This window comes from Dermacentor variabilis, chromosome 9, assembly GCF_050947875.1.
Source record: "Dermacentor variabilis isolate Ectoservices chromosome 9, ASM5094787v1, whole genome shotgun sequence".
In the NCBI taxonomy this organism is placed as follows: domain Eukaryota; kingdom Metazoa; phylum Arthropoda; class Arachnida; order Ixodida; family Ixodidae; genus Dermacentor; species Dermacentor variabilis.
In genome coordinates this window covers 49,949,117-49,965,619 of record NC_134576.1, presented here as the reverse complement: position 1 = coordinate 49,965,619, position 16,503 = coordinate 49,949,117, and the positions used below count along the sequence as shown (strand labels likewise).

The following is a 16,503-nucleotide window of genomic DNA, read 5'->3' as shown; positions in this document are numbered from 1 at the left end:
ACTGCTGACTTGATAATCCGTGTTTCTTTTACTTCCACTTGTTGACTACCTATGCAGAAAGCAACAATCCCTATTTTATAAGCCTGTGTCAAATAGCCGGCAAACAAATCATGGCGTTGCCGCTATATGATCATCTTCAACGTGGTCCTCATCGTGCTCCTGTTGTCACAGACACGTATGCTCGCAACCCACGGACATAGCTACTCATATTACACAACATGTTGGTCTACCTGGTATTGCTTTGCGGGACCCCAAATAATGCAAGATAGCCAGGTACCTGCAAAATGCTTAGCATAACATTGATTCCAGCAGTCTTCAGGATCTACACAATTTCAGGATGTACACAATTTTATTTTCTTGTCCAACTGAACCATAACTAACAATTGAAGTTCTTCCAAAGATTGCTATAATATGAGGGGCATCGTGGAAAACTCTACCTATATTTCAGTTTTTATAGTAATTGTGAATTTTCATTTACGAAGCCTGCCTAATTTGTGTGTAACGTCCATTTAAAGAATGAAGCTAGACATCACAGTTCTTTCAAAACATTGCCCAATTACGACGACTGGCTAATTTGAAACCCTGAGCACAGCAGCCACTTTGCTTTGAGAGGTTGTGATTATTGTGCAATCGATGGGACTTGAGTGGATACGAGAACGAAGCATTCCAGTCAGCCGGAACAGGAAACTACAGCGACATACATGCCGGCATTTTGCAAAGGTCTCACCATTATGAACTTTATAGCTGTGCATCAGTCACACGAGGCTAAGCAAGGCAAGAACTGTAAAGGTAAGTTTTCTGTGTTGCTTTGACCAAAAAAGTATGAAGTTTCGAAAGGTTGAACGTCATCGCGATGAATTATCAGCATGCAACAACGTAAATGAAATGTTTATGAACCATGGTCTCCAGATAACTGAAGAGTAGCTGCTGAGCCTTTAAATCTTAGCGGTGTTGTGCGCAGTGTGGCGTGTTCACACCGACTCTGGGTCTTGTGACATCAATGGCAATTACATCAGCACTCATGGCTTTCAAAATATGCATGCAGCACTCGCTCATCTAGAAGGCAGTATCTTCGTCATGGTTGGACCTTATTTATTTATTTATTTATTTATTATCCCTCAAGGGCCCCGGTGGAGCATTACACGAGGTTTGGGCGATGATGTGGCAGTACAAATTATTCATGAAAAGTGATACATCTTGAGGGCAGTGCGAATGATCCAACATCAGAGCGATGTGGCTGGGCAGATCATTTCAATCTTTGGCTGTATGTTGAAAAAAGGAGTGCACTAAAAAAAACTAGTAAGCCCCCTATTATGGCAGCATAGTCTTCTTTATCATAAAGGTTAAGTGTTTTCTTATTATTCTTACTTTTGAGTACTTCGCATGTGATAGTGCTATGCATTAAAACATAGGCAAAATAGTTAAGAGGAAGCTTTAGCTCGGGTGCTCCTATCTAAATACATGTAAAAAGAGAATTCGTTTTTCTCGGCAACCACTGCACCAATTTTGACGAGGTTTGTTGCATTTAAAAGAAAAACTTAAAGTCTAGTGACTGTTGGTTTTGAATTTTTGAGTTAGGTCGTCAATCTTTTATTAAAAACTAGCAAAAATCCGAAATTTTCAAAAAACGAAACTGTCAAGTTTACAACTCCGTAACTCCTAAAAGAAAAACGATAATACAATTCTGTGAAATGCATCTAATAGTACATCCAAAGCGGACAAAATTGATATATTACACATGAATCTCAAAAAATTTGGTACCATGGAAATACAGCTTTTGCAGAACCCTTGTAAACGACGTAACAAATTCATGTAATATGTAAAATGACATATCGAATTTGTCCGCTTTCAATGATCTAATGGATGCCGTTCACAGAACCGCGATATCTGTTTTTGATACAGAGCTATCAATTTTTAAAAATTGTGCTTCTATTATTTTCAAACGGTCAAATATTTGAAAATGGTTTTAAGAAAATTCAAGCCCTAAATAGAAATTCCGCTTCCAACAGTCACTAGAATTCAACTTTCTCTTTCAAATGCAACAAATTTCATTAAAATCGGTCCAGGGGTTACCTCATAAAAACGTTTTTGCGTTTTACATGTATTTGAATAGGCCGCGTCGGAGTTGGGCCCGAGCTAAAGCTTCCTCTTAAGGGGGAAAATTATCGCAACATGCATTGTTAAAGCAAGGTTGAGTAAGATGAATAGTCCATAATGTGCATTGGTTCTGTAACAAGTTGTTTTAGACCGAACGTAAGGCATGCATCAACAAAACCGCTGTCAGAGTTATTTCTTGCTAAGTGCAACCCAGATCTCACGATGTGATTGATTGATGGCTAAAATCTTCAAAAAGTATGATTAAAGTTTTGGGATAGATGGCCAACAGTATCGTCAAGTTATTATGGAACAATTGAAGACAGGAGTTATTGCTATTAGGAGCCAATAGCAGACACTGATGAGCATGTGTGGATAAGATGTATTGCAGTGCAACCAGATAATTTCCATAGATGAATGTACATTTACAATTGTGCAACCGAGCTCAGGCTTGGTGACAATAAGCAGAGTACATGGCCCTCTTGTGCTTCAAAAAGCCCTTTTTTTTTTCACATTGCATGTACCCCATTCTTACCATGACTATGTTTGAAATGTCCATTGTAACTGTACGGCACTTTGAAAAATGCATGCTATATCTGGACACGCTTTTAACAGGAAGGGTAGGAGAACCGTAAGTGCACAGAAATACGGTGATTATACCTGACAGACAATTAAATGAGGGATCCTGATCATCATCATTCCATTTTATGTCCACTGCAGGACGAAGGCCTCTCCCTGCGATCTCCAATTACCCCTGTCCTGCGCCAATCGATTCCAACTAGCACCCACATATTTCCTAATTTCATCACACCACCTAATCTTCTGCCGTCCTCTACTGTGCTTCCCTTCTCTTGGTACCGATTCTGTAAACCTAATGGTTTAACGGTTATCTAACCGGCGCATTACATGACCTGCCCAGTGCCATTTTTTTTTCTTGATGTCAATTAGAATGCTGGCTATACCCGTTTGCTCTCTGATCCAAACAGCTCTCTTTCTGTCTCTCAACGTTATGCCTGGCATCCTTCGTTCCATCGCTCTTTGTACGGCCCTTAATTGTTCTCAAGCTTCTCTCTCAGTCTCCAAGCCTCTGCCCCATATGTAAGCACCGGTAAAATACACTGGTTATACACCTTCCTTTTCAATGATAATGGTAAGCTTCCAGTCAGGTGCTGACAATGTCCGTCGTAAGTGATCCAACCCATTTTTATTCTTCTATAAATTTCCTTCTCATGATAGGGTTCCCTGTGATTAATTGACCTAAGTAAACATACTCCTTCACAGACTCTAGAGGTTGACTGGCGATCCTGAACTCTTGTTCCCTCGCCCAGTTATTCATCATTATCTTAATTGTCTTCTTCATATTAATCTTCCAACCCCACTCTTACACTCTCTCTATTAAAGTGCTCAATCATTTGGTGTAACTCCTCTGCAGTGTTGCTGAATAGAACAATGTCATCGGCAAAACGAAGGTTGCTCAGGTATTAGATGTCTATCCTCACTCCTAAGCCTTCCCAGTTTAATAGCTTGAATACTTCTTCCAAGCACACAGTGAATAGCATTGGAGAGATTGTGTCTCCCCGCCTGACCCCTTTCTTTATAGGTATTTTCCTACTTTTCTTGTGGAGAATTAAGGTAGCTGTGGAATCTCTGTAGATATCTTCAAAGATATTTATGTAAGTGGTCTCTACTCCTTGATTACGTAATGCCTTTATGACTGCTTGTATCTCTACTGAATCAAATGCATTTTTGTAATCTATGAAAGCCATATAGAGAGCCTGATTGTACTTTCTGGCTTTCTCAATTTCCTGATTGATGACATAGATGTGATCCATTGTAGAGCATCCCTTCCTGAAACCTGCCTGTTCCCTTGATTGACTAAAGTGAGTGCAACTATATAACAAAGCAAATTTATGTTTGCAGGTAGCTCAAAATATGATGTGAACCACAAGTAAAAAGCCAAAATACCTATAAAATTATAACCTTTAATGAGCTCTTTTGTAAGCCACTAGATCCAAGAAAATGTATTTAATAACCCAGTGTCATCAAAGGCAAGCAAATAGGGCTATTCACATGCAAGAGTCTCCAGCTGCCTTGTTTTGCAACACAGTGATGGTTAGGTGTGGTTTTCTGCAGCTTAGCATTTTTTTTCATTTGCAATTTTGTTGCACGGTCCCGATACAGTTGAACTCTTATAACGATCTCAGATATAATTCACCATCGGTGCAATAGGCCTATTTCAACAATCTGGAATGACCATCTATGACCTTCCACCATAAGAACAGCTGCTGAAGCGTTCCTGTGTCTGTATTTACGCAACCTGACTCGCTGAGAATGCTGCACCACACGCTCCCGCCACACAACGTTACACAGGATCAGCGCTTACTACGCCATTATAAGGTAACCATGGTTCGGTGGCACTACGTTTATGCATTTCCGACTGCTGATAATGGTTCACGCTCACATTCTACCTTTTGAACATCGCATGTATTTTGTGCGAAGCAACACAGACAACATAATTTTACGACTCTTGTGTGGCTGATGCGCCGTCGTAATGCTGACACCGTGATGTCCGAGACCTTCGCAGAATGGCGGCATGCCGCAGTAGTTTCTGGAGTTTATGCTTCCGGCCAACTAGAACGGTTCACTTTCTTGTGCAGAATACATTCATGACCCAGTTGCAGCAAAATATATCAGAAGCTCTGAAATAAAAAATGATGGCTACACTTGAAGTTTGAAAATGACAGGTGATCAGAACTGGGAGCCATTTCGAAGGAGTTATACTACGCCGCATTTCTTTCTTTAGATAGAAGTTTCTAGTGCACATTTGCAGCTAGGCACAGAAATTCACGATGTACAAAAATGACACTGAAAATCTGGTTTTCCGACTAAAGTGCTGCCGAATTGTAACTGCTCACGCCTGCTTCAGTGCGGTTAACTTTGGGGAGGGGGGGGTTTGAAGGGCGAGTCTATATATATATAATGAACTACTGATATAACAAGCACTTTGCACAGAACTATCTAGTTCTTTATAAACGAGTTCGACTGTATTCTCCAGCTATAGCGAAATTGAAACTGTGGGATCCGACATTGTATCGCATATATCGAAGCAATTTTTTGTTTGCAGATGTGACTTCCCTTAATTAAACCCTGATGGGACTGACGAAATTAGCTGAATTATTGGATGGGTAAAATAAAACAAAATGCAGCAAAATGCCAAAACAGGCCGCCTGATTCACTTGGCAGTATTGCTTTTAAAGTTAGCTTCGCCGCAATGCAGCAAACCAATACCAAATGGGGAAAGGTGCCACTGTTTTGGGGAATAATAGCACGCATTCCTTAATTTACACAAACACATGCGCCATCTCTGGTCACTGTACAAGCACTGAGACATCTAGTGAGTTTACTGGCGGGCCTTCGCAGTTGTAGGTAGACCCCCGCTCTTTCGTTGGCTTTAAACATTTGTTTAAAGCCAACAAAAGAGCTGGGGTGCAGTCATGTCCTAACCAGATTTTTAATCATCGAAAATCTGCAGCGGGTCAAGCGCATCGGCTTTCATACATGAATCATTGGAGGTTCCAGAGCAATCACTGGTGCCCCCGTGTCTTCCAGAAAGTATTATACAATTCGTGTTGTGCATACATGCAATCAGATTACACAAGGTTCGGTGACAACAGACAGCGGATGAACCATTGACAACATTTGAGAAACCTCCAAAACATGCAGGTGCGTCCTGTGCTGAGTGACAACATTTGTTACATGGAGAAACATGGTCACCCAATAAGCAAATGCACATGTCAATATGACAACATCCTTTCAAAACCCCATTTTTTAAAATATCGTGGTAACAAGTACATTATTAGAAGACGAAACGAAGGTCACAGTTTCTCAAATTCAATTTTGCACTGAAACATGAGCACCAGTGTGATGGCACAGATTTCAAAGTATTTTTCTATATTTGGGCCATTGTGTGACGATAAGTTTTTCAAATTTGCCAAATACAGTCTCCCGCTTCTCTAGCATGGAATGTAGGAATGAGTACAGTGGACAATGATTACCGTTTTTTGTCTACAGAGCACCATCATGCATCAGCCCTTTATGCATAAAACTACTGCGTTGATCATACAGTCGCAAAGCCAGCATGGCCACACAATTCACTTTAGACTCATGCATGCCTCACGGTATCAAAATGGTGCAATGGCAATGATGTCCCAGTCATGTCAGTATATTAATTTGTTTAGTTTTGTTTTAGATACATCTGCGACAATGCGTTATGGTGGTGTCAAATGATGCGATGTCTGGCTCATACTGCGCATGTATGTATAGATACAGGTATCAAGTACATTATGTTCTTCTAATAAGCGTAAAAATGTCGCAGTTTCTGCTCCCACGCTAGTTTATGCATGCGCCTTCAAGGTGATGTAGACACAGTCGAACCCAGATATATGGAACTTGAAGAGGATCTTGAAATAGTTCGATATGTGTATTGATAATTCCAAATATAGTATATGCTGAACTATGGCATTGATGCGGGCTAGTTGGTACATTTCAATAAATTATGCTTATCTGAAGCTTATGTAGAAACAATGCACATCTCAGACAATCTCCCGAGAACATGAAAAGAGGAAATTTACCGATCCCATGCCCGGAGACACTCAGTGAAAAGAGCGAGTGCCATACAGTTCTTGTGGTGCACTTGTATTGGACTGGGATGCCTCTTGCGTTCTTGAAGCAGTGCGGTGATCCTCTTTCCAAGAACGAACGGCCGCAGGTAGTATGCTTCATTGTACGAGAATTAGTTCTTTCATCTATTAGTGCGCTTCTCTGCATTACACAGCTATAATGCGGTGAAGCCTACTAAAGCAAAGCCGGCATTATGGAGCACAAATAAGACCCTTATTGCACGAGCCATTTTCATGACATGCATCCCTATTTTGAGACATGCACATTGCTCCATGACACGTATTGCCCTTCATATTTAATGCCTTGATGGCATCTGCCATAACCGTGCCATTGCACCAACATGAATTTTTCCGATGATATGATGAGTGATTACAGTGTCATTAGGAAAAGCCAGCTAGCAGGGGTGCAGTGTGGCACAGCATTCAATATATATCGAATGTGACAATAAACAGGAATTTAATATACATGCAGCACCGTGCTATAATTTTGCGTGTGATTTCCAAGGAGATGTCACAAGTGTACGATAAAGACAATAATTTGATACAGCTCAGACCACTTGTAACATAACCGCTTATAGTGCAGGACTGCACATAATGTGGTCTTTTCTGGTTCCCGTTTATCTTCCCATAGAATTCAATATACGTGCATACCGCTTATAGTGCAGCCACACGAACAATATACCAGTTATAACGTGGTTGCCGAAAAATTCCGCAGAAATAAGAGGCAGCGAGCGCACTTGTCAATGAGGTGCCCCGGCCGAGAGGAAAGCGACGAGGGCGATGTGGAGGAGGAAAAGAGGCAGAGTGAGCGAACGAGCAAGGGACAGGGTAAGAAAGAACGAAAAAAAAAACCCACGGCAGCAGCATGCAGGCTCAGCGGGCATGCAGGGGTTGCCTAGGCGACAGAGAAGCCTTTTGCTCGTGCCGCTTATCAGTGGTGCATGGTCAACACCGAATGCGTCCGCATTGTAGCTCTTTGGCTTTTCAGTTTGTGTGTGGAAAGTAAATACAGTCGCCGACTAATTTTTTCGGACACGGACAGGGTCTTGAAAATGTCTGAATTATTGGGCAGGCCTGAAAAACGAACTCTGACGGTAAAATCAATTTGTTTTTAATCAATTTTCCTGCAACTCCAGCACCGCAGAAAAATAGTTCAATGTTGCGAGTACTTTCAGATTCACGAGTCGTGATGTGCATCGTTGCGAAGTGCAGATATGGCGCATGCGACCTTGACTCCGTGATGCTGTCAGTTTAAACTATAAGAGTTGACTGTATGGCTAGTTGGTCGTCCTTATTTGAAGCAGTAACTTAGCACAAATAAAACCATGGAAACAGCTCTTGTCCTTGTCCGTTTTTCTTGTTTCCGTGGTTTTATTCGCACTAAGTTACTACTTCAAGTTTAAACCATGTTCGGAAAATTCATCAGTCTGGAACTTTGTCCATGCGTGAGCTTTTGCAGTTCATGCCAGTACACAGACATAAAAAAAATTTGCTATATGAGTTTGCTTTAGTTGCCAGCTTATAGCCTATGAACCCTGCCTCGTGTGCACTGCTGTCCGTTCAGCCTGCGCACGTGATCTCACCCCAGACCTTTGCATATTTGTCTATGGGTACGAATATACATAAAGGGCGAGCTTCCAGCTGCCTGACATTTCCGTTGGCTAGGCCTAAACAGCGCTGTGTTGTTGGGATTCGGCGGCCAAAGTTCTGGTTTGGTGCACAGTCTACGAAATGCTTTGCAGTGGCTGCATGGCACTTAGAAAACAGAGAAACCATCTCGTCAACAAAAGCCAGGGAACATTCCGATCGTATGCTTTGATTCCTGGACACGTTCGGCTGCTTTGTCTACATGTTTTGCATGCAAAGCCTCTTGTGCAACGCCTTTAAAACATGTTGTTTTGGTTACAGTGTGGTACCACTTATAGCATGGAAACTGCGACTCCGGTGACTTACATTATTATAAGCAGCCTATGATGTCTATCCAGGCTTGCCTGTATTCTGCAGATAAGTAAAGAAATAAATACAATAAAACCTCATTAATTTGAAAAATCAGATAACTTGGACTTGTCCTCTGGTCTTGGCGGGTGAATGCATTATTTAATGGAATCAAACTTTTGTTAATTCAGATGTATTTGGCCGCACACTGGTTAGTTCGGACAACTATCAAAGCTCGGCTATGGTGGCTAGAGGGGGAGGTGTCGGCATCGGAGCACCGGAGAGGCAGCATTTTTTCAGGACGATGCGGCGGCGCTGCTGTCGGCTCCGAGATGCCTCCCGTACGCTGGCTGAAGTCTGCTGCGGTTATTTGGTTCCACTGTGAAGTGCTTTCTCGCTCCGTGGCTTCTTGGGACGCAATACGCACATAGAAAAATCATTTTAAAGGCTAGGCGACTTTATCACTGCAGCTGGCCTAACGTATTATGTAATAAATTTGGTCATTTTATCGCCGCGCTTTAGCTTCGCGCGCAGTGCAACACTTGTGAAACTCATAATTGCACCAAACAGAAAGCTTCCGCAGTAGGCGGTTGTTTGCAGTTTGCCAGTGGCGCTTTAACATTTTAAGGGACTATTATGGGGTGCCGTATGCAGTTCTGTCTGGCGTGACTTTAATAGTGTCTTGAGCTACAGGCGCTTGTCCTAATCGTCTACTGGTTGGTGCGCACCTCATTGAAGTGCGCGCCTCAGTTGAAATGGGCCGCTCGAGTGAACCATGATTATTTCAAGTTTATTCAATTTTGCAATGAAAGGTAGAACTGTAGGCACCAATGGTCAAAACTCAGCATAATGAGAGCGTTAAGGGAAATTTGGTTTCCAATATTAGAAACCTGCAAGGAACTAAGTTCGCGAATTTGTACCGCTCAAATTATGCCAAAAATGCCTTAAAAAGAATATTTATTGTTTATAAAATAATACACACGACTCTATATACATGGTTGTTAGCTTCCAAACAAACAATATGACACGAAATGGAGCGCAAATCCGATATATAATACAGGTATATACCCAGAAACGGTGAACAAGGTGCAGTGCAAACAATAATTTGTCGGGTGGGAAATTCTGTTCAGATATGCAGATATTTCTGGGCACACAATGGGATGTGAGCAATTCCTGTTTTACATATACAAATGCTTTATGTTGGTCTTGCTGAAACAAACTTTGCAGTTATGCAGTTATGTTGTGCGCCTCAACTTGAGGTACTTCATTTTTTCTCGCTTCCCTTGCTTCGATGCATTCTCTCCTGCGACAAGGACGTGCAACCTCGTGATGACAAAAAACCGCATCACTTGGTTGGTGATTTCTACGCTATGCTGCGCACAGCCAACCATATCCAGCTTATTTATTGACAGGCAGGAAATAAGGCCCATGATGCTGTCAGCCTTCAACTTGTTAAAGTTGAAACAATGCGTGAAGGCATCTTCCATCGCAGCAACCAAGTCTTTTAGTGCCTGAGATGGGTAAAGTAGGCCACCTCTATCCATGTGGTTAGTAAGGCACGACTCTTCCGGAAGCAAGCGCGAGACTTTTGCTTGGAGCAACAGCTAAAGAACACTCTTCGCACTTTGTTCTCATTAGCATTTTCCTGGTAACATATCCGCTAACGTAGTAGGGTATGCGAGAGTCGATATTTGATCCCATCATTTCACGATGATCTGGCATCGCATCACAATGCTTTACCATCTCGTGAACTTCATTTAGGTGGCCCACATCCAGGAGATCATCCAGCTTACTCTGCATACCGACCAAATTTTTCCAGTGGCGTGGGTCAAGAAGGCTACTCAGAACTCCTTATGACAAGCAAACAAAAGCGGGGAAGGCAAAGCTAACTTCACCACAGACTTCACGACGCGCGCTTGGAGCCGGAGAGATTGCTCAAACACATGACGCTAGGCATCTCGGAGACGACGAGCGCGCCACCTGTCGCTGTCATGAAAAAATGCCGCACCGCCATACGCGGCGCAGCCCAGCCGATGCTGACACCTCCCCCTCTAGCCACCATAGCTCAGCGAGCGCAGAGCGCCGCAAATGTGCAACACTAAACAGCAAAAGCGGCATTAGCATCCAACCTAAATGAAGCAGCAGAATCCACATTGCCAGAGTCATCAGCAGAAATTGTGCGTGAATGACAGGAATGCCAGAAACACTTTGTGCCTGCCTTTATAGCTTTTGCATTTATCATTGTGTTGACTGCCTGCTTTCAGAACGCCATGCTCGCCGTCCATGATCGTGTCAATGGCAGTTGTGGTTTCGTACAGAATAGTTGCAGCAAACAGTAGTTTCGTTTTGACTCAGTATGCGCATATTGGCCGTGTGCCTTCAGAACTTCATGGTCGCCATGTATGAGACGGCGGCCACGGTTTGGCCCACAGCGGTTGCAGCAAACAGTAGTTTCATTTTGACTCAATGCAATGGTTGTGCATGCGATGTCACAAACACGGGAGATGCTGTCAAGTGTGAGGAGCACCAGGTACAGCACCATGGATGAACGATCTGTTGCCAAGCAGCTCATAGGTAAAAAAATAATCGGGATGTGTGTGCGCCAGTGAAAAGCATGTCTCGGATAAAGATTCACTCCGCGGCCGCACCACAAAGGAAGCCGCAAGGCCTTCACTGCTGCGAGCACTAATCAGTCATGAAATGACAAGAATTGCAGCTTCTGAACTGCTTTTTCATAATATAGAAAGGGGATTTCCCAATTGATTGAGTAAATAAAAGAGTGTTGACATAGTAAGACATTGTTTATTGTTTTCTTGATAACTTCAATAATTCAACATTCGGTTAGTTCAGACATGTTTTTCAGTCCCGTGAAATTAAAAAAGAAAGTTTTACTGCACATGTGCAACCTGAGCCCTGCAGTCCTGTTTATAAAACCACAAACAACCTAGGCGAGCAGCAAGACAAAAGGAATTTGTATACAAAGCTTGGCATGGGTTCAGAATGGAGCCTTTAGCAAATAAACAATTTCCACACGCCTGTTCACACTCAAAAGTACAATGACAGTACATCTGCACTGCAATAAAGAACTCCTTTCAAGGTTCACCAAAGCCAAATCATGATACTCCAGTAAACTGTGAAACAGTTCAATCCTTAAATGAAAGGCTTGCAAGACTTCGTTTAAACTAGAAGCAACAAATTCAGCAGCATATCGCACACTATAAGCTTTCAGGTGTGCAATGGCAGAGCCTACTTCAAATAAGATCCGAAAGAAATTAAAATTAAATTATGGGGCTTTACGTGCCAAAACTACAATTTGATTATGAGGCATGCCGTAGTGTAGGACTCTGGGAAATTTTAGCCACCTGGGGTTCCTTAACACGCACCTAAATCTAAGTACACGGGTGTTTTTGTATTTCACCCAGATCGAAACGCGGCTGCCATGGCCGGGATTCAATCCCATGACCTCATGCTTAGCAGCCCAACACCATAGCAAGATCAGAAGCTTTGAGTCATGCAATTAGTCAAAGACACAAAGGCTTTCTTTTTTCTTTCACATTCTCACCTTTAGTTTGTTTGAAATGTGATGTCTCGGCAGTGTTTTGGTGTGATGGCTTTACACCCTGGCCCATGTTTTGTAATGTTCTCTCGTCTTGAATCGTTGCTTCAAGTGATGAGAGCTCTTTTTTGACAGTGATGAAGACTGCAGAAAAAAAGGAGAGCGAGATACCCTCACACACTGAACATGCTATTAAAAGAGCATCTATTTGGTGTTTTCTACATGTTCCCTGCCTTTATATTTACACATCAAAGAAGTCATTTGAAACAGCGAACACTGCAAATGTTTTTAAGCAAGGCTTTCTTTGCCCTTCCTTCCCCTTCTCCTTATGCTCACAAATGAGGGGAGAAAAATGGTTATAGGGGGCTCATCTATAAGGTCCCTGGCTTTGTCGTCTGCATATCACAGTGGCTCTTCTTTCACAGAGAGAAAAGCTGCAAAGGCAAACAGCAGCTGTTTGGACAGATTGTGAAGCCTTAAACACGGCATTCTTTTTCTGAACTTGACAGTCCCTTTTATAACAACATTGGCTAAAGTGGGAAAGGGGTGCTATTTTATTATGAGAAAAACAGACATTGGACATACACTACAAACAACTTGACTCTTATTACCTGGCATTTGACACAGACTTTTGAGACACTACCGCTTATCACACACAAAAAAAGAAACACATGTCAAGGAGACAAATTCAAGTGCTATAAATGAACAAGAAGTTGCTAGTAGCAAATGAGGTTGAATACCTGTTTTCTTGCAGTGGGCTTTGGGACATCTGTTTTGAAGCTCCTCTGCACTGTGGCTGCCAGCAGCATTTCTTGAGCTTTCTAGCTGCAGGTCTTTGGCCTGCGTTCCTATACAATCATCAAAAAAGGGTTTTCACCCCTGACGATGAATATAGTCAGTTTTATACATTGTAGTTAAATTCTGGGCCTTTATGTACCAGAACCACAATCTACTTATAAGGCAGACTAACGTGAGAGACTTTAATTTTGACCACCCTGGGTTCTTTAACACACATCCAATGCACAGCACACAATCAATTTTGCATTCTGTCTCTATCAGAATGTGCCTATGGCTGAAACTAAACATGCTACTTTGTACTTGTAAAGCAATGCCAAAGCCGCTGTAATACCATGGCAAGTGTCTTATACAAAGCAGGCAATTCTACGATGGCTAGAACGACTTGAATGAAAGATAAATGTATGCATCATGTAATTCGATGTAACATTAAGTCATGTACTTCTATGTTGCAAAATAAGATGCAACTATTACATGGAAGGCATCACATATCTGTAGCTGTTTACCTCCAACAAGCAGTGTGGCATGCTCCTGCAACCAGTGGCAACAGCGCACGGTTATGCTCGTGGCCAAGACATTGCATGCAGTATACTAGAAGCACAAAGGTGTACTGAAAAAAGATTTAATTCTGGGATATTACATGGCAAAACCACATTACATTTGTGAGGCATGCCATAGTAGGAGACTGTGCTAATTTTGGTTGACTGGGGTTCTTTCATGTGCACCTATATCAATGCAGATAGGCATTTTTGCATTTTGCCTCCATCAAAATGTGGCCACTGCAGCTGGGAATTAAACCTGTGACTTCAAGCTTATCAGTGTAACTCCGTAGTTTCCAAGCCACCGCACTGGGTACAATGGTATACGATTCACACGTGAAGTCCACGTGTTGCTGTAATACACAAAATATGTCGAATCTCAATAATTTGGGCCCGAAAACGTGTACCAATTAAATGAAGTTCAAATTAAAGGAAGCTCATTTAATGGAGGGCTTGCATGCAGCACAGCAGTAGATGGCGCATGTGCACTGAACATATGAATGATGGGTTCCAAGGTGTGGCTTCACGGCAGCACAAGTGTGGCTTCATGGCAGCGCAGCGTGTGCTGCCGTGAAGCCACACTGCTAGGCAAAGGTTTCGCTGCTGTGAAGTCGCACTGTACGGTATACTTTGCATATGAGCCACATCTTGACATTACTGCTCAACTTAAAAAAATTCTTCTTGCAGGTTATATGACCCGAAACACAATACTTGCATCAAAGTTTGCAAGCAGCATCCCGTGCGAAGTCGCACTGCTGCGTCCGAAGCACCGCAGCAAAAGTTGGCGTGCTGCTGAGAGCACATTATGTTCGTGGGCACAGTATGCTTGAATTAACCGTCGCAAATGCTTATGCATTCGAATAACCGGGCGTTTTTGCTCATTCAAATACACACAATTTCGACAGGACAACAGCAGCAGTTGAAATAAATCGGAGGTTCAAATTAGGCAAGTTTGAATCAATGAGACTCCACTATAGTTACTCCGCAGAAAGCATCACATCATAAAGTGCACGACGAAATGTGCTGAGTGAGCCTTCGATGACCACACCACTTTTGCAGTATTCACAATGTTGGTTGATAGAGAGCATAAAAGAGTACTGAAGTAAAGTGGACAGAAAACAAGGGAAGCCTCAGCTAAGGGGAAGTATTCTGTAAGAGTACACCTAGTGGATGTGTCCATTTCATTTGCTGCTTAAGTTCTGATTGGCTGAGCTGCGCATCGACGGCAGCCAGGTGCCACAGCCAATCAAAACTTCCACAGCAGACGAAATGGACATGTCTACTAGGTGGACTCCCTGGGACCAATCTCTTCCCGGGACCAACAATACGACAAGGAAACTTCACTTCATCAGGGCTTCCCTTCCCTTGTTTGACCGATTCAAGTTTCAGATCTCTTGCGGCTGTTGCCTCATGCTAGGACAATTACATTCTTGCAAGACAAGCAATTTTCAAAATGCAATCAAACTTCAGTGACAACAGTCATGCCTCCTCAGTCACGTTAAGTGGCCGGTCTCAACCAAAGACAGCATGCACGAGCATGCACAAGCGACAGAAAAAGGCAATAAGATACCATTTCAAAAGCAACTTATACAAAACTTGGTCCATGAAAAATATAGTTGACAATTAATATGATGCTGTGGATATGCACAATGCCCACACCGAAACAAAAGCACACAGACATCTCGTTTCAGTGATTACCAAGCTGACAAGGAGTCCTATGCACCAGCCAAACACCTTGATGTAAAAAGTATTAGACAAATGCTACAGTTGAGCAAGTGTACGACGGACCTGCTTGCACCCTGCCCCGAAAAAACTATATTCACTGCATGTCATCAAACACACAGTCCATAAACACACAAGTCAATGTAGGGACCACCTCCAGCCCACCGCAGGCACCAGGTTGAGCAGTCTCCATACCCTAAAAAGAAAGGAGACATTTTAATTCACATAATATAATCTTTATGGACATTGTAGTCACGAAGCCTCAAAATAGTAGAGCACTTGCTCAGTCCTCTGTACAACCAACCCAGGGCTGCATTTTCTAACAATCTATTTATTCTGTATTCTTTTTGCCTTTCTTCAGAGGCTCAGCCATCACATGAATACCACCATGCCGGTGTCATCAGTAAAACTGGCCACTGCTTGGCCATCACCAATTGGCCATTGCTTGATTAGAAGTTACAAAAAAAAATTAGGTCAAACTTTACAAAATACTGGGTCTGATTAACAGCAAATAAGGCTAGCCAATATCTTGGCTGAGCTTTTTAGTGTAAGATGTGTGAAGTTTGCAGATCATGTAATGCAGATCTTGCAAGCTTCTTTTTTGCCCACCTGGCTACTCATATGACCAATAAACTTCATAGTTCAAGAATGATGCTAAATCTAAGCAACTAAAATATTAAGGGGGTGGGTAAGGTGCCTCAGATTGGCGTCACTTCAGAATGACAGATCATGCCTGTCTTTACAGAGGTGACCAAGTCATCATTGGCTGGGGAGAAGGCGGTGGCAAAAGCAAGCCTTCTACAGGAAAACTGATATTCATTGCCAACACTTGAAAGGGCAAATCACAATCAGAGGAAGCAAAGCTCTTGGTAAGATAGACAGGCACGTACAGATTTAAAACGATATAAAATAACAACATTTTACAATGCCCAGTTGCCATTAATCCCATCCCATCAGAAATGGGCAAGAGGAAAGTGAACAGTTTTTGTAAAATGTTTGGAAACACTACACACCATGGGATAAGTGTTAATAGCAGCGAGTGATCTGGATGAAAAGGTACGAGAAAATAATCAAACCAAACCTATCATACCAATTTCAACAGAAGCAAAGAACATCCCAAAGGTGTGTCTATCCTAAACGACAATTTGTCTGCAAGGAGCTCCGACTTATACGTTGATGCCCT

The 16,503-nt window shown here is 42.4% G+C and overlaps 1 protein-coding gene across 3 annotated transcripts in view; it reads right to left on the bottom strand.

Moving 5' to 3' along the window:
* Positions 1 to 16,155, bottom strand: part of LOC142592667 (uncharacterized) — a 42,702-nt gene extending 26,547 nt beyond the window's left edge. The window contains exons 1-3 of one of the 3 annotated variants that reach the window (XM_075704233.1): positions 15,475 to 16,155; positions 13,005 to 13,112; positions 12,271 to 12,408 (exon numbers count right to left, since the gene is read on the bottom strand). In XM_075704233.1, the coding sequence (XP_075560348.1) occupies positions 12,271 to 12,408; positions 13,005 to 13,112; positions 15,475 to 15,535 (307 nt within the window). In that variant the 5' untranslated portion in view covers positions 15,536 to 16,155. Of the gene's footprint in view, positions 1 to 12,270; positions 12,409 to 13,004; positions 13,113 to 15,455 lie in introns of all 3 variants that reach the window. The other 2 variants (XM_075704235.1, XM_075704234.1) reach the window with 2 other exon arrangements.
* Positions 16,156 to 16,503: the final 348 nt, after the last annotated feature.